Source organism: Chelonia mydas, chromosome 13 (assembly GCF_015237465.2).
Source record: "Chelonia mydas isolate rCheMyd1 chromosome 13, rCheMyd1.pri.v2, whole genome shotgun sequence".
Lineage (NCBI taxonomy): Eukaryota > Metazoa > Chordata > Testudines > Cheloniidae > Chelonia > Chelonia mydas.
Genome location: NC_051253.2, coordinates 29,802,497 through 29,826,037, shown reverse-complemented (window position 1 = coordinate 29,826,037; position 23,541 = coordinate 29,802,497). Strand labels below are relative to the sequence as shown.

The 23,541-nt window shown below is 42.7% G+C and overlaps 1 protein-coding gene across 11 annotated transcripts in view; it reads left to right on the top strand.

Annotated features, from left to right (window-relative positions):
- Positions 1–23,541, top strand: part of RBL1 (RB transcriptional corepressor like 1) — a 76,184-nt gene that overhangs the window by 17,450 nt on the left and 35,193 nt on the right. For 9 of the 11 annotated variants that reach the window (XM_037915485.2, XM_037915479.2, XM_037915481.2 and 6 more), the window contains 11 exons: positions 1,913–1,974; positions 2,065–2,193; positions 2,282–2,442; positions 4,115–4,164; positions 4,781–4,967; positions 10,775–10,941; positions 13,065–13,177; positions 15,104–15,207; positions 17,801–17,938; positions 23,010–23,174; positions 23,394–23,529. In XM_037915485.2, coding sequence (XP_037771413.1) covers positions 2,076–2,193; positions 2,282–2,442; positions 4,115–4,164; positions 4,781–4,967; positions 10,775–10,941; positions 13,065–13,177; positions 15,104–15,207; positions 17,801–17,938; positions 23,010–23,174; positions 23,394–23,529 — 1,339 coding nt within the window. In that variant the 5' untranslated portion in view covers positions 1,913–1,974; positions 2,065–2,075. Of the gene's footprint in view, positions 1–1,912; positions 1,975–2,064; positions 2,194–2,281; positions 2,443–4,114; positions 4,165–4,780; positions 4,968–10,774; positions 10,942–13,064; positions 13,178–15,103; positions 15,208–17,800; positions 17,939–23,009; positions 23,175–23,393; positions 23,530–23,541 lie in introns of those variants that run through there. The other 2 variants (XM_043527370.1, XM_037915486.1) reach the window with 2 other exon arrangements.

Here is a 23,541-nt window from a genome sequence, read left to right as displayed (position 1 = left end):
TCATGGTTCAACCACCATTCCAGAGGACATGCATCCATGCTGATGACGGGTTCTGCTCGATAATGATCCAAAGCAGAGCGGACCGACGCATGTTCATTTACATCATCTGAGTCAGATGCCACCAGCAGAAGATTGATTTTCTTTTTTGGTGGTTCAGGTTCTGTAGTTTCTGCATCCAAGTGTTGCTCTTTTAAGACTTCTAAAAGCATGCTCCACACCTTGTCCCTCTCAGATTTTGGACGATTCTTAAACCTTGGGTCAAGTGCTGTAGCTATTTTTAGTAATCTCACACTGGTATCTTCTTTGCGTTTTGTCAAATCTGCTGTGAAAGTGTTCTTAAAATGAACATGTGCTGGGTCATCATCTGAGACTGCTGTATAAAACAGAACAGGAGACATAATTCTCCCTCAAGGAGTTCAGTCACAAATTTAATTAACTTTTCTTTTTTTTTTTTTCTTTTTTTTTGAGTATCATTAGCATGGAAGCATGTCCATTGGAATGGTGGCCAAAGCATGAAGGGGCATACAAATGTTTAGCATATCTGGCATGTAAATACTTTGCAGTGCCAGCTGCAAAAGTGCCATGTGAACGCCTGTTCTCTCTTTCAGGTGACATTGTAAATAAGAAGCAGGCAGCAATATCTCCTGAAAATTGTAACCAAACTTGTTTGAGCAATTGGCTGAAGTAGGACTGAGTGGATTTGCAGGCTCTAAAGTTTTACATTGTTTTATTTTTGAATGCAGTTATATAACAAAAAATTGACATTTGTAAGTTACACTGTCACAATCAAGAGCTTGCATTACAGTACTTGTATGAGGGGAATTGAAAAATTGAAACATGCGATTTCTTATTTTTACAGTGCAAATGTTTGTAATCAAAAATAAAAAAAATAAAGTGAGCACTGTACACTTTGTATTCTGTGTTGTAATAGAAATCAATATGTTTGAAAATGTAGAAAAAAATCCCAAAATAGTTGCAATTGGTATTCTATTGTTTAACAGTGCGATTAATCATGATTAATTTTTTTAATCACAATTTTTTGAGTTAATCGTGTAAGTTAACTGCGATTAATCAACAGGCCTAATTAACTTGCATTTCAACTTCAAACAAAATAGTCAAGAAGTCGTTCTGACCAGTGTTCCCTCTAATTTTTCCCACACACATCAGAATGAATTTTGTTATGTGCACCAATACGGAGGTGATGTGTCACACGTCACCTCCATATTCATGCACATAACAAAATTCATGTGATGGGGGTGGGGCCAAAAGGTTTGGAGTGTGGGAGGGGTTCAGGGCTGGGACAGAGGTTGTGATGTGGGTGGGTGCAGGCTGTGGGGTGCGGCCAGGGATGAGGGGCTCAGAGCTGGGGCAGAGTGTTGAAGTATGGGGGGGGGTGAGGGCTCCAGCTGTGGGTGTGGGCTCTGGGGTGAGGCAGGGGATGCAGGGTTTGGGGTGCCCTGAGGCTATGGTGGGGAGAGAGGACTCCCCCCAGCTCTCTCTCTCCCCATAGCAGCACCTGAGTTGGGGCAGAGAGGTGCCTCTCCCCACTGTGAAGCTCCAAGGTTGGGGCCATTGGATAGGCGCCTCTCCCCCAGCCGTGGCAGGTCCGGGCCGCGGCAGGGTTGGGGCCAGGGGTGGGGTGCCTCTCCCCTGGCCGCGGCAGGTCCGGGCATGGGCTGGGCGCCAGCAGGGAGAGGCATCTCTCCCTGCCAGAGCCCTGAGTGCCTGCGCGGTGCTTAATAGGCTACTGTGCGGCCTCGCAGCTTAGAGGGAATTTAGGTTCTGACCATATTTTTTACATGAGGAAATAATGGCACTCTAGCCATAAAACAAACAAGTAAGGCCCCGTATTATGGGATTGAAGTCTTACCTTTTCTCCTGTTTTTTTTGTTTTTGTTTTTTTTTCTGGTAGAAGAAAGTGCAGTGTTAAAGAATTGTTCAACTTCTGCTGGACGCTCTTTGTTTACACCAAGGGTAAGCTGTTTTCATTAGCTGCCTGTATTGTACATATTTTGAGTGATTAACTTTGTGGTTTTATTTGATGTGATTTGCTGTCTTTTAAAGGTAATTTTCGTATGATTGGAGATGATTTAGTAAATTCCTATCATTTGCTTCTGTGCTGCTTGGACCTGATTTTTGCAAATGCCCTTTTGTACCCAGATAGGAGAGAGTTGCTAAATCCAGCATTCAAAGGTATGTTAGTGTTTGCATTTGAAAGACATTTTTTCTTGTTTGTTCTTTTTGAAATATAATTGATAGCTGACCTTTTTGTTTTTTCCAGGTTTACCAGCAGACTTTCACACTGCTGAAGTCAAGGCCTCTGAAGAGCCTCCTTGCATCATTGCCACACTTTGTGAACTACATGATGGACTTATGGTAGAAGCCAAAGGAATAAAGGAACACTACTTTAAACCATACATTTCAAAGCTCTTTGATAGGAAGGTACGTACTAATAACTTAAGAGTTTATAAAATGGTAGCATAAAACTGGGTGATCGGCAGCAAAATGGCAGATGAAATTCAGTGGTAATAAATGCAAAGTAATGCACATTGGAAAACATAATCTCAATTATACATATAAAATGAAGGGGTCTAAATTAGCTGTTGCCACTCAAGAAAGATCTTGGAGTCATTGGGGATAGTTCTCTGAAAATATCCACTCAATGTGCAGCAGCAGTCAGCAAAGTTAACAGAATGTTGGGACTCATTAAGAAATAGATAGATAATAACACAGAAAATGTCATATTGCCTCTATATAAATCCATGGTATGTCCACATCTTGAATACTGCTTGTAGATGTGGTCAGTCCATCTCAAAAAAGATATATTGGAAAAGATTCAGAAAAAAGGGCAACAAAAATGATTAGGGGTATGGAACGGCTTCCGTGTGAGGAGAGATTAATAAGACTGGACTTTTCAGCCTGGAAAAGATACGACTAAGGGGGATCTGACAGACGTCTGTAAAATCATGACTGGTGTGGAGAAAGTAAATAAGGAAGTGTTATTTACTCCTTCTCGTAACACAAGAACTAGGGGTCACCAAATGAAATGAATAGGGAACAGGTTTAAAACAAACAAAAGAAAGTATTCACACATCGCACAGTCAACCTGTAGAACTCTTTGCCAGAGGATGTTGTGAAGGCCAAGACTACAACAGTGTTCAAAAAAGAACTAGACCTATCCTCCATGAATTTCTATATCAGTGGCTATTAGCCAGGATGGGCAGGGATAGTGTCTTGAGCCTCTGTTCGCCAGAAGCTGGGAATGGGCGACAGGGGGTGGATCACTTGATGATTACCTATTCTACTCATTTCCTCTGAAGCACCTGGCATTGGCTACTATCAGAAAACAGGATACTGGGCTAGATGGACCTTTGATCTGATCCAGTATGGCCATTCTTATGTGCTTATAATGGTAGCATCCATATAAAGAAATGATCCTTACACATAAACAAAGGAGTGCAAGTGGGGATGTAACATAGAAACAAATGGACACAGTGATTGGCACAGGTTTTGGTAGTCCGGCATTTTGGCAGAAGTGGGTATTTTTGTTTAAATATTTTTCTTCTGTGAAGGAGAGAGATTAGTTTGGGTTGTGGGGTTTTTGTTGTTTTGTTTCCCCAGTTATACACTAGCAGAGAACTCCTGCCTTCTCCTCTTGATTCTGAAACTCCATTATGTGGACTGGCTAAGGCCCTGTCTATACTGGGACCAGAACAGTGCTAGTGACAGCACTGTGTAAATATACCAGCAGAATTCTAGCATTGTGATAATTGTGGACAGGAACTTTCTGACTGAGAATTATGTGAGAACTATGTTATAAAGCAATTTTATAGACTACCTATGGGGATAGTCGGTAGCATAGTTCTCTGGCTAGGATATAGCAAAACATTGTCAGAGTGAGGAGGCTTATACTGCTGAGATGTCGTCTGTACAACAAATTCATCCTCACTGGTCTTGTGCAGCAAAAGTCCAGAGAATGATTTTGATCCTAGTCATCTGCATTACAATTAAACTATCATGCATCCACTCTTCTGGAATTGAACAGGTTTTGGATTTACTACCTTTTAAAAATTGTATTACATATAATCTTATTTTTCAACACTCTTGTTTCCAGATTTTAAAAGGAGACTGCCTCTTGGATTTTTGCAGCTTTGCAGATAACAAGTAAGTGCTGGATGATGCTTTTAAGCAATGATAAAGTTAAGCCATTTATACATGCAAGAAACATCTCAGCTCTGCTCCACGGCTGTTTCATTTTCCAGTGGGAGCAGAGTTTAACTAACTTCCTTCAGTACTTACTGGAAACCAAGTCTTGGAGGGTCACCAGCAGCAAGAGAGGCCAGGGAGACCAGGCCCTGCGGTGAGCCCAAGGGAATCAGGATAGGGCAGTGGTTCTCAACCCGTGGCCCCTGGTCCGCTTACGGCCCAATCAGCACACAGCTGCAGCCCATGTGACATCCTCAGGGCCATACAGGTAGTATACATATTGTGTGGATGCGGCCCACATAACACACAGAGAACTGCATATGTGGCCCATAATGGTAAATAGGTTGAGAACCAATAGGATATGGTGTTAGAAAAAGGGAGTCAAGGCATTTGTTAGCATGTGCACTATTACTGATATTGGTTAAGTTCCAATCACAGGGAGTGCTATTACTAAAATTAATAAATGTTTTGACTATTCATTGTTTTCAACTGTATAGACTAATTCCATTGGCTAGTTTATCTGGCTTCTTTAACAACTTAACCCTTAATAAATGCAGTATGGCTTCTTTTCCAGCAAAGCATTGAATAAGGAGTATGAAGAGTATGTTTTATCAGTGGGTGACTTTGATGAGAGGGTTTTCTTAGGAGCAGATGCAGAAGAAGAAATTGGAACTCCCCGAAAGTTTGCTGCTGACGTGCCAATGGGGAAAACAACAACAAGAGCTCACGTGGAGTGTCATCTTCAGCAGCATTTTGAAAAGGTAATGTAACCTGTCTGTTTCACTCTTATTATTTACATATGCAGGTTTCAATGCCCACTGTTTGTCAGAAATTGGGAAAAATACATTTTACATGTAACCCAAGAATATTGTTCATTATATCTCTTTCTCTGTGCTTCAGTAGATAATACTTCAAATATCTGGAAATAGGAACTCACTCTTCACAGGATGCTTTGTCATATGAAGTAATATACTTCGGCATTAAAAAATGTGTTTTAAGGAGATTAGTCTGAAAATATAGGCTTTGTATCTGGGGTTTTTTTTAAGCTGGTACAACCAAATAAGAGTATTATGAAATCTTAAAATGTTTTGATTAAAAAAAAAAAATTAACCGTTCTCCAAGGCAGTTAACCCCAACACATTTTGCTATTTTGTGAAAAATAGAAATCAAAACACACTAGAAACAAAGTGCCCTTCATCTGTCTAGTTTCATTGTCCATGCTGGGTGAACTGCAAAAATTAAGCCAGCGGCATAAATCTATTCATTTTTCATTATCTTAAACTGGTGTTTGATATGAGCATGGGAAAAATATTTTCCGTGGTCACTTTAAAAGAAAAACCAAGGGGAAAAATAAGAATTAGCTGTCAGAAAGATGGGGTATACTGGGTAGTTTTGTAACCATGTCAGTCCCAGGATATTAGAGACACAAGGTGGGTGAAGTAATATCGTTTATTGGACCAGCTTCTGTTAGTCAGAGAGAAGCTTTCAAGCCACACAGAGCTCTTCTTCAGGTCTGGGAAAGGTATTCCGAGAGTTACAGCTAAATGCAAAATGGAACAGATTGTTTGTTTAGCATAAGTAGTAAGTACATGTTCTAAGAGACCATTCAACTCACAGAACACCATCTCTGAGAGAAACCATGGCACCAGTGCCCACCACATGGACACTATACAACACTCAAATATCATCAATTTGTAAAGCCTACCCCTCACTGAAGCTGAATTATCTATACTCTCTAAGGGACTGAACTTCTGCCCCACCACAGTACCGGATACCATCCTAACTTGGAGAACTAGACGAGTTGTTCCACCATTTATGCCTCAAAGAGTTCTTCCACAACAGTGACGACACCACTCACAGTTACCACATTTCCACCGACAATCACAAGAAAAAAGAATCTTCTGACTAGACATCACAGAGCAGATGAACCCACACTCTTGATCATTACATTGATTGCTTCAGGAAAAAAATTGATGATAAAATCCTTAACAAACATCAAATCCACCATAATCTCGCCACTGCCGAGAGGACAGCCATACAATCACTGAAATCTAACCACAAGATAGTGATCAAACCAGCAGACAAAAAGGGTGGCATTGTAGTCCTCAAATGTGATGACTTAGTTAACGAGGCCAACCAACAACTCTCCAACACCACTTACTATAAGGAACTCAAAGATGACCACACGCCAAAGTTTATCCAGGAATTTAAGGATATCATCAAAATCCTCCCTTCCCAAACAACTCCAAGAGAAAATCTACAAACTCATCAGCATGAACCCACCCCAGGGACCTTCTACATGCTTCCCAAGATAGACAAACAAGGGATCCCAGGCAGACCCATCATATCTGGCCAAGGCACTCTAACTGAAGGAATATTGGTACTCTCAGAAATCATCCTCAAATCACGCACCACACAAAGGGCCAGCTTTCTCCAGGATACCAATGACTTACTCCACAAACATTACAGCATTAACAACCTCCCTCAGAACACCATTCTTGCCACCACGGATGTCACTTCTCTATACACCAACATCTATCACAATGACAGCATAGCTGCCTGCTTCAAATATTTACAAGACAATAGACAACCCTCTCATCCTTTTCATCCATACCCATAACAATTTACATTCAACAACAAACATTTTGCCCAAACCATGGAAGCAGCCATGGGTATTAGGATGGCTCCCCAATATGCCAACCTGTTCATGAAGAAGAATTTCTGGAAAAATGCACCACGAAACCAATGATATACCTGAGATACAGCAAGAATATTTCCATCCTCTGAGAGAGTTTAAGCTGTCTGTCCATAGATTTTCACCAAAACTTCAACCACCACCACCATCCATTAAACTTTCTCTGGGACACTTCCACACTAGCATCAACTTCCTGGGAACCACAATCAGATCCAGCAATGAAATCCTATAGAGAAACATACACAAGAAACCCACCACACCTACCTTTATAGATTTAGTAGCCACCCAAAACACACCAAAGAATCTGTTATCTACAGCCAGATACCAAAGAATATGCTCCAAGGAGAAAGTCTGGGGTATACACCTTTACACACTTAACTATCTTCACCAAACAAGGACATTCCGCCGTAGAAATAAATCGCATCGTGGAACGGGCCACCTAAATACTCGGAGAACCTGCTTCAATGCAGAAATAAAACCCCCTCCAACTACATACCCCTAGTTGTTGCCTACCATCCCACTGGAACCTATATGGGGTATCATCAAACAGTTACAACCCATACTTGATGTGGACCCAATCCTGCAAAGATTTCATGGGGGGAGACGAGCATTTCTCAAATTGGGGGCCCTGACCCAAAAGGGAGTTGCGGGGTGGGGGGAGGGTCACAAGGTTATTTTAGGAGGGTCACGGTATTGTCACCCTTACTTCTTTGCTGCCTTCAGAGCTGGGTGGCCAGAGAGCAGCGGCTGTTGGCCGGGCGTCCAGCTCTGACAATGGCGCCCCAGCAGCAGCAGCGGCGCAGAAGTAAGGGTGGCAATACCATACCAGGCCACCCTTACTTCTGTGCTGCTGCCTTCAGAGCTGGGTGGCCGGAGAGTGGCAGCTGCTGACTGAGGGCCCATCTCTGCAGGCGGCAGCACAGAAGTCAGGGTGGCAATACCACACCAGGCCATCCTTACTTCTGCGCTGCTGCTGGCAGGATCTCTGCCATCAGAGCTGGGCTCCCGGCCAGCAGCCACCACTCTCCAACTACCACCACCAGCAGTTGTGCAGAAAAGAAGCAGAAACAGTACCACCTACAACAACCTTGCAAACCCCCATTCCCCCCAATTCCTTTTTGGGTTAGGACCACTACAATTACAACACCGTGAAATTTCAGATTTAAATAGCTGCAATAATTTATAATTTTTAAAATCCTGTGACTGAAATTGATGAAAATGGACTGTGAATTTGGTAGGGCCCTACTTATTACAACAATCTGTAACCAATAACCCCTCTTTTTGTCCTGTGACTCCAGAGGGGCCACTCTGCTTTGAATGGTCCCTTAATACACTGGTTCTCAAACTTATTTGACCACGCTCCCCTTCTTTGTGTCTGTAGTAGTTTACATTCCTCCCCCCTGCCACCACACAGTACATATACCGATTTAAAAAAAAAATCACCATACAACTCTTACTAAATATTAAAAACAGTAAGGCAGTTATTCAAACAGCCATTTAAGTATATAGTAATTTAAATTTTTAGTGATATACTGCTTACTGGCATCACACTGTTGTTACTAGTATGATGGGTGCACCTGTTTTTGGAGCAGAGCATTTCCATCTTGGGTTAGATGCTTGAGACAGCTATCTGGAGATCTCCTTGTACCTGAAGATGAGATCATTGTTAGTTTTTAATGTACACTAAAGTAGTTCAGAAAAGTTTTGGCTTCTCTGGTTTTCACTTGAGTTGGGGTGTTTTTTTTCTATTGCACAAATGAGCCAATGATCCGCTGTAATAAGAGCAAAAGCAAAACTGCGATTGTGGTTGATGCTTACAATTAAATGAGCATACCACATTGTAGCAAACAGATTTAACGTACAGTTGGCAACAACTTTATATAATGCTATGCAAGCTTAACAGAAATCCAAATGTCAAAATGCACAGCGCCATCTGAGGATTTGATATGTCTGGAGGAATCAGCTTTGCTAGTTATTAATTGCTGTGGGTAAAATGTGTGCACTAAGGGGTTTTTGGTTTTTCCCTAGAGCATCTCATACCTGCCCCCCTAGAATACAATTTGCAGCCCCCCTCGGAGGGTGCACCCACCAGTTTGAGAACCTCTGCCTTAATATATGCTAACTACTTACGCTAAACAATCTGTTCCACCTTGAATTTAGCTGTGATGCTCAGACCTGAAGAAGGAGCTGTGTGGTGCTCAAAAGCTTCTCTTTATCACCAACAGAAGTTGGTTAAATAAAAGATATTACCTCACCCATCTTGTCTCTCTGAAGGATGGTGTGTCAGTTACAGTTGACAAGTGTTACTAGTTTCATGCTGCTTAGACAGTTTCAAAAATAAGTTGGATACAGCTGAAAAAGAATTGTTTTTAGAAGCTAGCACTGGTACAGATCAGTTTTGTAAAATCATTCTTCAATACAGTGCAAAGCTATTGGGCTTTATATTTGACGTTTAATGAGTGAATGTGCAGTGATTTTGACTCATTTTGCCCATTTTGAACTTTAAAATTTTCATAGCACAGCAGATCCTTTCTTATGCTTTCTGCTTACTTATAAATTGTGACTTTGAAGGCTCTGGCTAACCTTGATCCTTCCAACTTTTCTGAAAAGTAGCCATCTTAATATTACAAAAAGTAACATTTTCTTACATTATTCATATCTTGAATTGTGGAAATGGAAAATATAATCAATACAGTCCAGGATTGTGCTCCAGCCACTTTGTGCCACTCCATTGGTATTAAGTAGCTTTCAAATAGATGGATCCATCCCCCAGAGCATCTCTTCCCATGTAAGGGGATCCTCGGGTGGTATAGCAGCTTCAGTGCCATTTCAGTGGCTGGTGGGGAAGATGGCATAGGTGGGGCTTCTTTAGCTGTGAATCACCACAGCATGCTATAATGAGGTTGTAGGCATGTGGTGCAGGCTAGAGCAGCCTTCAGGCTGGTTTAACTTGGACCGGAAGACTTGCACAGAGCAGTCCTGTGACTGGTAGTGAATTGGGCACCTTTGGAAGTGGATGGGGAATCCCTCTCATCTGTGTCAAATGCTCCTTGATTGCAGCTGGGAATCTGTCCCAAAATAATGCTAATATCAAACAGTTTGTTTCTTAAAATTACATTAATTCACTTCTAAAGGAAGCTCAGTCTTCTGAATGGGAAACTTTTGTGCTAAGGAGTGAACTGGGGTCTGTAGATAATGGAGTGAGGCAAGGATAGACTAGGGGGAAGTGTTTTTCCATAAAGGGGAGTAGAGGCTTTAAGTGGGTAGTGCGAAACAGGTTGGTTGTTTATATATAGTCTTTCAGTGTTTACAAATACTGCTTCAGCTTTCTTTAGATATCATTGCTTCTCTTGAAATATTAGTACATTTTGTAAAATATATACATAGTTTAAACCCAAATGCGGTGCATGCAGAGAAGAGCTTTGGAACTGAATTGTAATTGCAGCATGTAGGAAAAATATATTAAGATTAAAAGGGGAGGTTGATTATACAGTAGTTCTGTGTCGTCAGGTAGTTATGTCTACGCATTGGAGTGGTCTTGCCTTTACCATTTGTCAGTGTTTAAGTGATCTTAAACCTCTTGTCTATGTTTTTAAGACGTTTAAGTCTTGTATTTTATTGATTTCTCTCTTTGTTTAAACTTCTGACTTTTAGTTTGGGGATTTTATTAAGTTTGTAATTTATTATAGAACTTGCCCTTAAAAACACTTTACTTTCAATCTCAGCCATTTTGTGGTAGTGATGGTATACTCATTTTCTCTGTGGTTTGTGGTGTACCTGTGAGTTTTGGGAATGACTTTGTAGTTCATGTCTCAGAACATCTGTAGAAACATAATTTTTGATGATTAACTTATTTTCTATCTTACTTGGCAGAAAAAATCATTTGCACCTTCTACACCACTGACAGGAAGGAGATACCTGAGAGAGAAGGAAGCAGTAATCACTCCTGTTGCTTCAGCAACACAAAGTGTGAGCCGTTTACAGAACATTGTGGCTGGTTTGAAAAATGCGCCAAGTGAACAGCTTATAGCTATCTTTGAGTAAGCATGTCACTAACCCCTACTTTCATTACAAAAGGTGACCCCTCTCTTCAGACTTGGTTTTGTTAGGCTACTACATTTTTGCTCCATACTCAAGTCTCTTTAAAGGGTTTTATGAGGGTTGCTGGGGAAAAAAACGGTCCGTCTTCTTAGTGTTTCCATTTGAAAGGCCTTATTGTGAGGACCTAAACCTTTTATTTCTTAATGAATCTGTGCTTCTGGAAAAGTATGGCTTTTAAAAAAACTTCATTACTTACTGTTAGATTAATAGGGCCAAATTTTTTTTACTCATCAGCTAAACATAATTTGTGCATCTGCTTTTTATTGTCACGGAGTGTGGGAGGGGACTCAGGGCAGGTGTTGGGGTGCAGAGTGCAGGAGGGGGCTCAGGGAGGGGGTTGGGTGCAGGAGGAGGCTCCAGGTAGGGGTTTGGGGTGCAGGAGGTATGTGGGGTGCAGCAGGGGGTTCAGGGTGCGGGCTCCAGTCTGGCGCCACTTACCTTGAGTGGCTCCGGGGTGGCAACGGCACGCAGCAGGGCTAAGGTGGGCTCCCTGCCTGCCCTGGTCCCGCGCCACTCCCAGAAGGGGACGACACCACGTCCCTGCGGCCCCTGGATGAAGGGAGGCAGAGGGCTCCGTGCGCTGTCCTTGCCTGCGGGTACCTCCCCCGAAGCTCCCATTGGCCACGTTTCCCCGTTCCCGGCCAGTGGGAGCAGCGGGGGGCAGTCCACGCAGGCGAGGGAAGTGCCTGAAGCTCTCTGCCCCCTCCTCCCCCAGGGGCCGCAGGGACATGGTATCAGCCGCTTCTGGGAGCAGCGCAGGGCCCACGGTGCCACGGGGGTAGCGATTGCAGGCTCCGCGCCACTCCCAGAAGTGGCTGGCACCACATCCTGGATCCGGCCCACGGGCCATAGTTTGCCCACCCCTGGTCTAGGGGAACATTCTAGTTGTATCTTAATAGATTGGGCTACTGAAAGGTAAATTATTGGTAGCCCAAGTTATCTCTGGTGCAAATATTATATGGATATCAAAGTACTGAGGTGTTATACTCTGACTAGCATTACTTTCCATCCATTTCCTCTTTTTTTTTTTATTTGAATCAATAGGTTTCTTCTTCTTCTTTCCTCCTTTCTCCCCGCATAAAAAAAACACAAACAAACAAACAAAAAAACACACCAATCTGTTTTGGTCTTAATTGTGTGGTAGCAATTTGCATAATTTAAAATAATTTATAAAATCCTCCCACAATCTCCCTGTCCGGATGCTCAGAGTATTACATAGTAACTTAATACTTTTAAGATAATATAAAAGTAGAAGTAATGTAAGGTTAAAAGAAACAAAAGTCCATTATTATTTCTAAAGAGGGGAACTAGTGCACTGCTCTGGAGAACAGAATTCAGTTTATATAAGCACATTCTTTATCAAGCACGCCTCATGTACAAAAATGATAATGGAGTTAGTCAGGGCTTATCTACACAGTGGAGTAATGCACACTATGGGGGTGAGATTCCTAAAGTACCCTAACGTGTTATGGATTAATTGGTCTGTGCCTGCTGATGCGCACTAAAAGTTCTTAGTACACTTTAACATAGTAAGCACTAGTACTTACTACATTAAAGTGCACTAGGAAATCTTTAGTGTGCACCAGCAGTGTCTGCTTAGAGTAGTTAATCCACAATAATTAGTTCCCTTTAGAAATCTTACCTCCATAGTGTGCATTGCTCCACTGTGTAGACAAGCCCTAGGTCTTCTCAAACTATCAGATCCTATATGGCCTTTTAAAAATATTGTACGGCTACTCTTTGTTTTGGAACGCATGTTGCATCTTTTCTTTGTGTACAACAGGTCAGTAACCATTGAACAGAATGTTGTACAGAACGGAATGAAATAAGGCAAGGTTACAGTTCAGAATAGGAGTTGCAAGTAATAATATTAAAACCAACAGACTGTCTCTTTTTCTGGTTAGCTTGTAAATCTGTTTGAATGTGTGTTGTCCAGAGTGTAAAATACATCAAAGGATGGGACATTGGTTGCCAAGAGGAAAGCTTGGTGAAATTAATCTTCTCAGGGCTTTATGTTTCTGTAATATACAAATAAGGTTTCTCTTTCTGGGTCCTGCTGTAGGTCTTGCGTACGCAACCCTATGGAAAGCATCTTGAATCGAGTTAAAGAAATAGGTGAGGCTTTCTGTCGGAGTTATACTAAATCAACAGATGACCAGCCAGGATCTCACATAGGTAGGAATATGTGAAATGCATAGAATGTTTCAGCATATTGAAGTGCATCGCTTTTGTATCAAAGGCGACACGTTTATGGGAAGAAAAATGCTTGGGCTGATTCTTCATGTACTAAATAAAATGAATGATTGGTGTAGATGAAAACTGAATTTTCAACGGAGGGACAACTTGCTGCATAGAAATGTGCTAATATTACTCCAACTCCTCATTGATTGGGACAGGCTGATCAAAATTTTGAAGAGATAAATGTCCTTAGAGTGTGTTTTCTGGGACATTTCATCCATACATCAATCCCACTCCATGGAGGTGAAGGTGCCTTCAGTACAACTCCTATTGAGACATTTATAAGATAGTAAGAATATTGCATTGGGGAGGTCAGCAATCAAACTAAAGAGTATCTTTTAAAAAAGTTTACTAAGGCATCCGTTATTTATTAAAGTAAAGGCAACAATAACTAAAATATTGAGCCTCTACTCATTGGTTCAAAACTTGTTGCATATTTTCATTGCAACAGGTCAATAACTACCAAACAGGACATTGTACAGAGTTGAATGAAACCATGCAAGGTTATACAGTAACTCCTCACTTATGGTCATCCCGGTTAACATTGTTTCATTGTTATGTCTCTGATCTATTAGATAACATGCTCGTTTAAAGTTGCGTAATGCTTCCTTATAACGTTGTTTGGCAGCCACCTGCTTTGTCCACTGCTTGCAGGAAGAGCGGCCTGTTGGAGCTAGCTGTTGAAGGCTTGGAACCAGGGTGGGCTGGCAGCCCCTCCCCCCTCCCCCCATCAGCTCCCCTAAGTTCCCTGTGCAGCAGCTGCCCAGCAGGCTATCAGTCAGGTGTCCCTCCCCCCACTGCCGTGTCTCTCTCACACATGCACTCCCCAGGACTTTGGAAAGTGGAGGGAGTGGTGCGCTCCAGTGGGATAGCATGGGTTCATCATCATGTTCACTTTCCACAGGGAATGTTTGTAGCCACTGTGTCTCCTCCCTCCATTCGTGCTGCCTTGTAGCGTGTGAGGCTACATTAACAACAATGTGTTAACCTTCAAGGGCTCAATTGAGTGCTAGATCATCATTTAGAAGCAAGGCATTCCCTGGGAAATATCCCACCCTCTTCCACCCTGACGCCACCTCCTCAACCAAGCTACGCAATTATCATTGCTGTGTACAGTATTAAATTGTTTGTTTAAAACTTATACTGTGTGTGTGTGTACACATACACATAATCTTTTGTCTGGCGAAAAAAAATTCCCTAGAACCTACTACCAGTGGCCCCCCCATTTACATTAATTCTTATGGGGAAATCGGATTCACTTAACATAGTTTTGCTTAACATAGCATTTTTCAGGAACATAACTACAATGTTAAGCGAGGAGTTACTGTAGTTCAAAATGGATGGGACTTGAAAGAAATTATATTGAAACTCTTAATAAAAGACTGTAAATTTGCATTCATCTAACAATTATTTTTAAGAGATCAAATTAAAAGGAAATAGTATACACAAAAACTACATAAGAAGTGGGGAAAAAAGGTTTCTTAATTAAATTAACTTTCCTGTATGGGTGTTAATGCAACACATTGCATATTTGAAATTCAGAAGTCTTTTACAAAACTGGAGTGGAGACCTTACGCATAAGCATTCCTAAAGTTTGAACATCTAAAGAGTATGAAATACGTTAATTGCATGTAAGGTTTGAATCACATGACATTACTAAAGACGTTCAGAGTAGTATGTCCTCTTGGCTTACAACACACATGTGTTTCTGTTATGGAAAGTAAAATACTGGTTAACTTAATCAAAGCTGTTTATTCATCCCCCCCCCCCCCCCTTCCCCCTCCCCCCCCCCCCCCCCCCCCCCCCCCCCCCAACTGCTGACTTGGAATACAAGCTTTCAGCAATGTTTGGTTTCAATTGCAGATTTTGCTGTTAACAGACTAAAACTGGCAGAGATTTTGTATTACAAAATTTTGGAGACGATAGTAGTACAAGAAACACGAAGATTGCATGGGAAGGACATGACAGTAAGTAGAGAGCTGGAACAGAAGAGCTTCCTCTTCTTTAAGTTCACCCTTGTGAATACTTTCAGAAAAATTCCGTGTTTGGGTCAATCCACAGAGCTCCCATTTAAATCAATCTGAAGGCAGAATTGGTTCCTTAGTCTGTTGACTAGCTAAATAGTGGATTGATGGGCTCAATTTTCCAGTTTAATATTAATTTCATTCCTTAAATGAGATTTCAAGGCATTTGACCCAGTCATAGTTTCCTGAGAGCTCAATATTTCTTCAGTGTTACTAGTCTCTCAACTAACAGTTCCTTCCTTATATTTTCTTATGGCTGCGTAGTAAATCCTACACACTCTGCTGTACTACAACTGGGGATGTAAATATTGTTTTAAAAGTTAACTGTTTAAATGATTAAAATTATATCATTTAACCAATTAACAGATTAAAGGGAGAGGGCCTGGGATTGCTCTGGCCGTCTGGCTCGGGCCTGGGGGCTAATGGGTAGAGTGAGTAAACTGGTAAGATTAATGCTTACCAGTTAACTGTTTAATATTTTACATCCCTAACTACAACAAAGGTGAATTCTTACCTGATTTTAAATCAAAAACTGGATTGTCAAGTAATTTGAACTGATAAAGAAAAGTGACTTGCAAATATTTCTCTCCAAGATTGTTTTTCTTCTTTATGTTATCCTTCTCTCCTGCATCTGAAATGATTCCTTTCATCTGCGTTTAATACTGATATATCCTTTTTCCCCCCCAACTCGTGTGTGTTGATATGTGATATATACCTGAATAGACTAGCGTTTGACAATAATAAGAACTATATATGAAGGTGCCTACAACTGCTAATTCTTTGCCTATATTGTCTTTTAGAACATAGATGCTAGGCAAGGCATTTTTGTTCTCCTCTTTATCCTTCAACAAAACATCTGTTGCTTTGCAGTAACTGCAGATAGCACACTCTGCATTCTGCTTTAACTCCTGATGTGCAGGCTTTTATCCTTTTACCCATAGTATGAAAGCAGCTTTACTGTCATTGGCATGAGGGGCTGCTTCCCCTTCGACTTGCATTATTAGTAGATAAACAAGTATAAAACCAGCCTTTACCATTTGAAACTTTTGGAAAAGCAGGAAGTAATGGAAAGGGCCAAAGAAACAGTAATTAATCTTTCAGGGAACAAATATGTAAAGTAGTTGAATGTAGTACAGTACTTAAGTATGCCATTGGAATTTTCCTTTTTGTAGCTTAAACTGTCATAATCTAGCAATGTGCTAGTTGTAATACAATTGATTTATCTGCTATTCTTTCTCCAGTGTGTCAGCACCTGTACTGCTTATAAGACAGCAAATCTGGCTGTAAAGAGTGGAACACATGCTAAATGACATGATAAATTGGACTGGGTTCACAGAAGAGCCACAAGAATGATTAATAGATTAAAAAACATAGAATCATAGGACTGGAAGGGACCTTGAGAGGTCATCTAGTCCAGTCCCCTGCACTCATGGCAGGACTAAGTATTATTAGACCATCGCTGACAGGTTTTTGTCTAACTTGCTCTTAAAAATCTCCAATGATGGAGATTCCACAACCTCCCTAGGCAATTTATTCCAGTGCTTAATCACCCTGACAGTTAGGAAGTTTTTGCTAATGTCCAACTTACGCCTCCCTTGCTGCAATTTAAGCCCATTGTTTCTTGTCCTATCCTCAGAGATTAAGAAGAACAATTTTTCTCCGTCCTCCTTGTTAACAACCTTTTATGTACTTGAAAACTGATGTCCCCTCGGTCTTCTTTTTTCCAGACTAAACAAACCCAATTTTTTAAATCTTCCCTCATAGGTCATGTTTTCTAGACCTATAATCATTTATGTGCCTTTATAGTGATAAAATAAATAGATTGAGCTCCTTGAGTCTAACAAAGAAGGTTAAAGGGTGACTTGATTAGTCTAGAAGTACCTACATTGGGGAACAAATATTTGATAATGGGATCTTCAGTCTAACAGACACAAGTATAGCATGATCCAATGTCTGGAAGTTGAAGCTAGACAAATTCAGACTGGAAATAAGGGATACATTTTTAACAGTGAGGATAATTAACCATTGGAACAATTTACCAAGCATCGTGGTGGATTCTCCATCCCTGACAATTTTTAAATCAAGATGGGATGTTTTTCTAAAAGATCTGCTCTAGGAATTATTTTGGCAAAGTTCTCTGGCTTTTGTTATAAAAAAAGATCAGACTAGATGATCACAAGGCCTTCTGGCCTTGGAATCTATGTCCTTTGTCTCTTGACTTCTTTTTCAGTGCTTGCTCTTCTGTAACTTTTTCCATATCCCAAATCTTAACTCAGTTAAGGTTTAATTAATGGATAGTAAATTCAGGGTATGATTTAAAACAAAAAACTTAAATTCCTATTCTAGATTTTTTTTAATGTAGGCCTTAGCAGATCAAAACATCATATTTCATCTAGTGTGGATAGAGTTTGTGTGTGTGATGATGAGAATGCTGTTCTTTCTCAGTAGTTCAGTCTCTCTGGTATCATTTAAGAAAACATATTTATGAGTAATTCCTCAATGATGTGGCTGAAAACCATTTCTGTGTCCTATCTAGGCTCTTTTGGAGCAAGACATTTTCCATCGTTCCCTGATGGCATGTTGTTTGGAGATTGTGCTATTTGCATATAGCTCACTGCGAACTTTCCCTTGGATTATTGAGGTTCTTGATCTCCGACCATTCTATTTTTATAAGGTGAGCATAAACATCGTGTTCAAATACTTGGATCTGAATTATAAACTTGTAAAGTACCTCTATTTAGTATTAGATTGACAGTCCTAGAAGCCCTCTATTCCTAGGTTAGGTATAGCAGAGGGACGAGTGCTGACCTGTAACATGTGTGCTATTTTAGTGTAAGGCTGTCTGTGACAGGATTGGGACTCACCACTGCAGTGCCTCCTGCTGTTTACTCTGGGAATTAGGTCAGTTCATGCAGAGCACCCCCTGCCAGTGGTGTCCTGTCCATCTCTCACCCTCAATTGGTGTCTCGACCCACATTGCTCCCAGCTCCCGGCATCCTCTTCAGGACACTGCCCTCCAGCAGTGCCCCTAAGTCCACACTTGCCCCCTTCCAGGGGGGAGTTAACAGCAGTTCGCTCCTGCCGCAGTGGCCAACCACAACCCCTCAAGTGTAGCCCCTCTGTTCAAGGGCCAGTTGCAGTCTGTCACGGCCACCCTTCCACAGCCAGGTGCTGTACAAGGAGAAAGGGAGGGACCCAGGCCTGCCCACTACTCTGGGTCCCAATCCAGGGACCTTTTAGTGGCAGCCTCCCTGCCCTCCTTCTCTCCCCTTGTCTAACTGTTCCTAGGCCACTTCCCCTCTGGCCCTTCACATCCTCTAGGCTCTTTCTGTCAGGGCCTGCAGTCTGGCAGGTATTGGGCCAGAGCCCTTTTATGCGCCCCCCGAACCTGCCCAGTGCTGCTCTGTCCAAGGTGTCTGTCTCGGGCTCAGGAGACAGACCTTCCCCCATGAAGGTCTGGGACAGACTGCCTGCTCCCTTCCTGGGCAGCCTTTTTATAGGGCCTAGCTTAGCCCTGATTGGCTGGCTGTAATACTGGCCCTGATTGGCTTTCTAACAGGCCCTCCCTGATTGGCTGCCACGTTGCGCAGCCGCTCTGGTCTGCTGTAGCCCAATCTGGCATGGGGGTTGAGCAGTGCCCCACCACACTGCCCTTGAATATGCTACCAAGAATTGACATCTTTTATCCAACATATGTAATACTTGTGACACCCTTTCCCTTGTAACATAAAGGAATAAAGCACTTGTGCATGGTTTGTATACTTTATTTAATTGTAACATGCTGTCAGTTAATTTTTGATGTAACAAATGATTTGTAAACCTGACTTACTACTGTCGTTGGTCAAATAGTGGAATAAAATATTCTTAGACTATATTTGACCAGTATTTCTACCAGTATTCAAATTTACTAAATATTTCACCAGTAGTAGAACTGGTCACATACCACAAAAGTCTGAGGGAAATTCTTGAACTAATACTGATAAAATACTTCAAAATAATATATTTGTTGAGTACTGTTTGATCAGTCCTACTTGTTACATCCCATTTGTTAAATCTTTTTCCCTTCCTGTCTTTACTTAACTGACTTTCCTGCAACAGAGCACTGTCTTCTCTTCTTTTTCCCCACTTCCACCTTTTTGTCACCGTTATTCTTCCGCCTCTCCCCCACAAATTCTGTACCTTTCTTCTTTACTAACTTACCTTATCTCAGTCTCTCTGTCTCTTGGCCTCTCTCACAGACATACCAATACCTAGGCATCCAGTGAAAATTTCCAGGCCCTAATAGTCAGAGGTCTAGCCAGCCAGTTAAGATGTGGGGGCCCTGCTTTTCAGGAGCAATGCCCAAGATAGAAGCCAGCCTTTGAGAAACCAAGAGGGTGTTGAGACTCTAGTCACAGTGCTGTTCCTGGACCCTCATTGGGGACCCCAGCCTTTCTTGCTGTAACATCTGGGAATTTAAACCCCACACGCAGAGAGACAGAGCAGCAAGGCTGAAAGTCCTACTTATGGAGGCGGCGCTGAGACCCGCCTCAGAGCTGAGATCAGACTCCGCGCTGAGTACTTCAGCATCAGTACAAAGTGCACCGCTAGGGGCTCTTGGCACCGGTCCTCCTCACCAGTGCCGAAGAAGCACTGGGGCCTCAAGGAGAAGACACGCTCGCCGGCACCGAAGGCAGACAAGCAAGCACAGCGGGATAGAGCGAGACCTGTGCCGGGCTGCTCTCCCTCCCTGGCACCGCAACAACAACCACTGCCAGCACCACAGACCCCAGTAGCACTTGACCAACTGACAGGTCAGCACCTGGAGGACCAGTTTGCGGTGCCTTCAACCCTGGAAGCCTACGCTGCTGCTTCGGAGCTAATGACTCTGTCAGTGCCGAGTCCAGATAGGAGACAGAAGGCGGCACCAGCGGCACTGAGGCATTGACCGCCTTTAAGCCCGTGTCAAGACCAGCCTCCATGGGGAAACTCCCCTTCATTGCCTTGCCAGAAATGTCTCCATGGCACTGACTGCAGACACCAGGAGGATTGGCCCCACTGTGGTCACCTAGGTCCCCCTCCTTGGTGTCTTCGTCGAGCTCCAACTCCGGATCCGATTAATCAAGATGTCTGCACTGAAGGGAAGCTCCATGCCAGTCCCCACAGGCAATGCTGCCACTGGGAGCACCAGGAGCAGGAATGACCCAGGGGACCTGGCCTATGGGCCCGTGGGGTCAAGTGCTCCTGCAATGGCCTTTTTGGAACCCGTGGAGGCTTCCACCAGGCCAAGGGACGGGCTCACGCTGCTCCTACTCAGTGCGCTCAGAGACTGTAGCAGCATAAGGGGCACACAGAGGTACCCCAGAGCCAACCTCCGGGACTAGTGCCGGAGCAGGTCCCAGCACCATTGCCAATGCCAAAGCGGGGATGCTCCCTTGTACCGAGACCAGAACTGATACCGGTACCCAAGTCAGTGGACCTAGGGAAAAGGCGGCAAGGGATGCTATGGCAGCGCACACCTCTTCCTCATTGTCTCCAGAGGATGTGCTCATGCTCAAGGGGTCTTCCCTGCCGCAGGACAACTTAAGGGCCCACCAAGATTTGTTAAAGAGGGTGACATCTAGATTGCAGGCGGAGGTCATCAAGGAAACTTCAGATGGGTTCCTGGACATTCTGTCAGCCGCAGCCCCTGCTAAGGTGGTCCTGCCCCTCCACAATGCCATTTTGGGACCGATTAAGGCCATTTGGCAGACTTCTGCCTCTATTCCACCCACAGCAAAGAGAACAGAAAGGAAGTACTTTGTGCCTGCCAAAGGCTGAGAGTTTCTGTTCTCTCATCCTCCTCCCGGGTCCCTCGCGGTGGTGGCTGTCACGGACATCTGTAGGGCTGCAACCTGGGCCTCAGTCCATACCTTTACGCATCACTACGCATTAAGACAACTGACAACGTCCGATGCCTCTTTTGGACTCACTGTACTGTCTGCTCTCACAATTTCAACTCCAAAGCCCCTCCTTCCACCGGAGGGCACTGCTCTGAAGTCACCTAAAGTGGAGCACCCACAGGGACAGCACTCGAAGAAGAAGAAGAGAGTTATTCACCTTGTGCAGTAACGGAAGTTCTTCAAGATGTGTCCCCTGTGGGTGCTCCACTACCTTCTCTCCTCCCCTCTACTTTGGAGTTTATTACTTAGTCTGTGCAGTAGAGAAGGAATAGAGCCAGCACCAGTTACCCCCCTCAAACAGCGCGAGATGGGGACCGCACATGTGCAACCCAACCGGGCACTGCTATAAAAAATTTCTGATTATGAGCACGGGCGCACAAATGCCTGAAGTGGAGCACCCGCAGGGGGACACATCTTGAAGAACCTATATTACTGCACAAGGTGAGTAACTTTCTGTTACACAGCATTGGTTTATACTTGAATCACATTTTCTATTTGATATAGGCTCTTAAACCACACTCCTCACTGTACTGTGTCAGTGCATTAAGTGATGTCACTAATATCTGTCGAGTCAGATTGTTCTTTGTAAAGCTAGCTTCACAACCGTAAGGGCTTTAACCTTTTTTCAAATGAAGGTTTAGATTGATGGGTAATGGTATTTGTGAACATCACCTAGTTATAAAGTGGTAGATCATCTATTAAAAACTAAATTTAAATCTAATTGTAAACTGGAAATGATGGGGTGTGTGTATACATACATATAAAATCACCATTTCACATGAAGCCTTTTATACTGGGTCTTAAAATTCTAAACTAAACTACATTTTCGCTCAGTGAAGATGAAGGAGAGGGAGAAAGAAACAAATATATAACAAAGGAGGAAATAGAAAAGGAGTACTTGTGGCACCTTAGAGACTAACAAATTTATTTATTTATTCGTGATGCATCCGATGAAGTGAGCTCACGAAAGCTTATGCTCAAATAAATTTGTTAGTCTCAAGGTGCCACAAGTATTCCTTTTCTTTTTGCGAATACGGACTAACACGGCTGCTACTCTGAAAGGAGAAAATGTCTTCAGAGATTCTAAGGCCAGAAGGGACCATTATGATCATCTAGTCTGAACTCCTGTATAATACAGGCCCTCTGGGACTTGGAATCAGAGGGGGAATTGATGTAGGAAAGCTATTCCAGACCACAGGATTCCAGCATAGAATGCTTTTGTACCAGCTATGGCAAGATGGTATGTTTTGGGATGAGGAGAGTGTGTGGGATGAGCAGAGGTATCAGGAAGAGGAGCAGAAACATGCAAGGTATGTAATAGAAGCTGGAGCTTTTAAAAACAAGGAGGGAGGGTTGAACTGGACCTGAAATGAATGGTCAGTTGATGAGTGTACCATGCTTTCTAGCCTGATCCCATAGTCTCACAGTCGTAAACACACCCAGGTCATTTTCCTTTCCTCACATGTATCTTTTATTCCACAGTTCTTTTTTAAACAGAACATGACACAGGCATATTGCAGCAGGAGCTTTCCACACTGTTTCTCTCCTTTGTACAGATCACCTTCTGAGCTTCCCCTCCTGCTTCATGTTCCTTCCATTTATATTCTCCCAGTTGTATCAGTAGTCTAGTAATTACAACCCAGGTACTCATAATCCACCAACAGAAAATAGCTAATTATTCCCAGTTGTGCCGGCAAACTTTTCTGAGCTGCAGCAATGTCAGTGACCAGGGTGCTATGACTAGCATTCTGTCAGAGTGTGTTTAAGGATGTGAGGTGGTTTTGCTTTTAGCATGGCTGATTAAACTGCCTTGCTTCCCTTTAGGTGATTGAAGTATTGATTCGATCTGAGGAAGGACTCTCCAGAGACATGGTAAAGCACCTCAACAACATTGAAGAACAGATTCTGGAGAGTCTAGCCTGGACCAGTGACTCTGCCCTATGGAAAGCTCTACAAGCCTCAGAAAACAAGGTCCCAACCTGTGAAGAAGTATGTTGAAGGGAAAATAAATTACCAGAAAATGCAAATGTACTCCTTTTCCAGGGCTGATATTTTGCGTAGGATATTAATCAAATGCAACAATTTATCCAGTAGTGAAATAATTATAAAACGAAGACACAGTGTTCTCTGACACCCTTTTTAATAATAGTAGATGGTACAAAGAGGCGAAGATTATTTATTCTTAAACTGGCATCTCTTATATCCCAGGTAATATACCCAAGTAATTTTGAAGCCAGTAATGGAGGAAGTGGACTAGGGCACCTCCCTCTGATGCCAGTATCTCCTATTGTGCACCCCCGCTTGAAAGAGGTTCGCACAGATCTTGGTGGGAGTTTACGACGGGGTGAGTAGAGAG